The sequence below is a fragment of the Corylus avellana genome, chromosome ca6, assembly GCF_901000735.1.
Source record: "Corylus avellana chromosome ca6, CavTom2PMs-1.0".
In the NCBI taxonomy this organism is placed as follows: Eukaryota; Viridiplantae; Streptophyta; class Magnoliopsida; order Fagales; family Betulaceae; genus Corylus; species Corylus avellana.
In genome coordinates, this window is record NC_081546.1 from 29567431 (window position 1) to 29571125 (window position 3695).

General features: G+C 37.5%; 1 protein-coding gene across 1 annotated transcript; it reads right to left on the reverse strand.

Moving 5' to 3' along the window:
- Window positions 1-502: 502 nt before the first annotated feature.
- On the reverse strand, window positions 503-3346 carry LOC132185952 (protein CHLORORESPIRATORY REDUCTION 6, chloroplastic). The gene is made up of 4 exons (XM_059599774.1): window positions 3028-3346; window positions 1660-1791; window positions 1362-1570; window positions 503-1089 (listed from the first exon to the last, which is right to left on the reverse strand). Exons 1-4 carry the CDS (start codon window positions 3239-3241, stop codon window positions 883-885), a joined length of 762 nt encoding a protein of 253 aa, XP_059455757.1. The 5' UTR covers window positions 3242-3346; the 3' UTR covers window positions 503-882.
- Window positions 3347-3695: the final 349 nt, after the last annotated feature.

A 3695-nucleotide genomic window follows, 5' to 3' on the forward strand; every position in this document is an offset into this window, starting at 1 on the left:
ATAGGGCATGTCACACAGGGTTGTCAGAGGAAGCTACTCTAATCCCTCTTAAAAATGGTAATTACAAAAGCTAGTCCAAGAGTATTCAACAGACAAAAGGGAAAAAGATTGAAGAAAAAGGATATGGGAAGGTCTATGACAAAAGCTTCATAAGGTTAGCAGGGTGATAGCTGCAAGGCTCTCTCACTAAGGTTCCGTTTTGGTTTGAAGTTTTACAACGTACAATTTAAAAAATAGTGATTTCAAAATGCGATTTTTAATAAAGCAATTAAACGTTCGGTAAAATCGCGTTTGACCTATATATTGCGTGCTTTAAAAAACAACATTTGAAAATGTAGATTTTTCCACTTCAAAAAAAAAAAAAAAAAAAACTCCCAAACGAGACACTTTATGCGATTTTTTTTATAAATGTACTTTTGGTCTGCGGACTCTAAATTATGCGACTGTAATGATCTATGTACAAATCCTATATCCATTTTATTTGAAAACGTCTAGAGGCATCTCTTTCAAGAGCTTTGCACTGAAAAGCTCAACCTAATATATCTTTTTTGTTAGTTTGGATACAAAAGTCTAGCATCAGAAATGTAAATTTAAGTTGAAATACAGAAAGAGCTTCATCTGGAGAAACATAAGCAAAAATGTCAAGATCTTGCAAAACTCTTGCTAGTACAGCAGGTTGAAGTCCCAATATTCAATCAATGAAATCACTTGGAAGGAAAATGATACCCGTCTGCTCTGCTGAATCGGGCAACGACTTTTCCTTGTAGATGCTGATCACTCCCGGTATCATTTTGCAGGGTCTTGGACAATATATTTTGTATGTATCCTGCCTGAGACTTGGATGTCAAGTTAAGTACAAGTGGAGTTGCAGGCTTTCATTGTTTATGATGGATAAAGTGGGTGTTCATCGATCAACTCGAACAGTTCATCTCCAATTGTGAATCCAAGCATCTTGGCCATGTCACTTGTCTTCAATCTAGGCTTTGGAATATTATGTTGCTTCAACCAAGAATAGGCAATAAAAACTTTCTTCATGATGAACAGTTCAAGTGCCTCAGGATTAAAAACAACACCCATTCTCATATTCATCTGCCAACAGAAAATTTCAAAAGTTAGAACATTAGAGCATCATCTCCCTCTCTATTTCTCTTTCTGTTTAGTTGTTCATTACTACTAAATCACTTCTTATCCTAGAAATCATTTAATTTATCGTAAAATACTTAATTGAAATGAAAGGTAAATGACAGAGATAGGGCTCGAACTCAGGACTTCTACTCTGATACAATATTTAATCATCACTTATCCCAAAAACTGATAAAAAAAATTTAATTTAATCATTTGATTAGTATTCTAACGCTTACCTGGTGAGGGACCAACATTGCTGCATAACGAGCTAGTTCTCCAGCCCGCCAGTCCAACAAGACAGGTAGCCATGGATAAGTAGCATCAAGTCTGACAAACCAGAGTCTTATATCAGGAAATTCTGATAATTCTCTAGGATCACTTGGATCTTCTCTTGTGTAATTGATGGTAAAGCCAATTGTACGTTCAAGAAACTCTTTTGGCTCGGCTGTAACAATTGCAGAAGGAAGGATCATATATATGAACAAGTATCCAGTTATATTCAAATGGTTAAGTTATTTACACAATGCTAATTACCAGAAAATGGTGAGGTAATTCCTGTTGTGGCTTGAAATGGGGATAAGTCAAGACGGCGAATGATATCATTATCTATAACTACATCAAATCGGCCTTCGGTTGGCGGCATTGGAGGTGGTGCTTTTGTTGAATCTGTCAATCAAAATATGTCAAACTGCAGTTCAACAAATTCTACCAAATCTTATCTTGGCCAGAACAAAACAGTTACTATGAGAAGGCGACAATTGAAACTTTTGTGCTATAGTGCAGCCTTAGTTCATTCAATAGCAGCTACAACTCCTAATATAATTTGAAGCTGAGATTAGTACATTCAGCTGCAGCCTCATACATCAATGTTCAAAGCTGAGAGAGTGAGAGTTGAGCTCTCTATAACCTTATACTAATGGTAAGACAGACAAGTTGTGGACATGTGCAGCAACAAGGCATTTGTTAACGAGAAAGTGGGGAAACTGTGGCAGACCACAATTAACTGGGATAAGGCTTGATTGAGTAGAGTTGAGTCTTACCAATAAGATTGCACTTGTTTAAACTTCCAGGGATCATAATCTGCTATAGAAGCTTATGCTTATCATCTTCATTTACTCAATTAAGATCTGCATGATGTTTATCTTAGAAGCTTATGTATTATTTTGGTCTCATCAATCTAATTAAGAACATGCAATCTGAAAAATGTTACAAGTTATCTACTTTATAGGCCCTTGTTTGTGCCCGTGCTAGGAACTTTTTCCCCTTACTCTAGGAACCCTTGACCACGCTCGTAGCTTCGACCATTGTTCCTACTTTAAGGACCCTTGTCCAAGCCTATGCCACTCCACCATACCACACACTACCATAAGCTCTAATACTACTTGTGAGGGAGATTGACACCTCGGAGAGGTTTTGAGTGAGACCATAATATAGCATGTTGGTATACCACTCAATCCAAACGCTTAAGCCTATAAGTTTGCATCTATGCTATGATAACCACTTACACTTATGACCTCTTTCCAATATGAAACTCAATCTTTTTACACTCACATGTGTATACTCAACAATGACCTTGGTGGAGCTCAAACATGGAAGCTAGATGCACAGGTTTAGGTATACTTCTTTCATGATAACTTCTATTCCTATATCCTCAAAACTATTATTGGCTATTTTCACCTTAAAGTTGATATTTTTGTTCAAACATGTCAGGTTAGTAGAAAGATGAAGGACAATGTGTCATTCGTTGTGCTCATAAATTCAAGTGGGTTTTTTTTCAAGATTGAGCTAAAATTATTAGAAAACTGGCTGGGTTGGAACTTAAAAGATACTTTCACAGCTAAAAAAGCAGAGAAATTTACTGATACATGGTTCATACAAGAAGTATTAGGATTTAGGAGTTACCCTCTTCGTCATACAAAGAGAGGTCGAAATTCCCAGATGGATTGAAGGCAACTGAGACTGCCACTTGCCCACGCGGCCGAATTGAATGTGAAATGTGCAAAGAAGCCATGGGACCCGAGATGGGTTTGCAGGACATGAATGGAGTAGGAGAGAAAATGGTCTGTTTTGGTGAAGGGGAAAGTGGAAGTACAGGGTTGATGGAAGAAGTAGCCATTGGAGGTTTCAGCTTTCAAGCTGTGTATGTCATGTGTGATGATGATATGGTCTGAGACAGTTAAAAACAGTTTGGTCCTGTTTGTTTTGCTTCGGTTTATCTACATTTTCTTGTGGCCTTATGTTCTAAATGCTCATATCCGATTCTGGGTTTTTATAGTATGAACCTCACACCTATTATTTTACTTTGTGGTGACCCTCATCGTCAGGGCTTCAGGATCATCATATCTCGGCTGTTTTTGATGGGAATCAGCTTGGTCAGCATATTCAACGGTATAGGATGGAGATGGGGATTGGTTCTAAGAGCATTCCCAAAAGCTTATCTAATTATTTTTATTTAATATATATATATAGCCCTCCTCTCTGTTGTGAGTATTTCTTAGGGTAATGTTTGTCTGCATCCATGTGACCTAGTCGTAGCAGATATTGGCATCAAACTGATTTGGTGCTCGCCT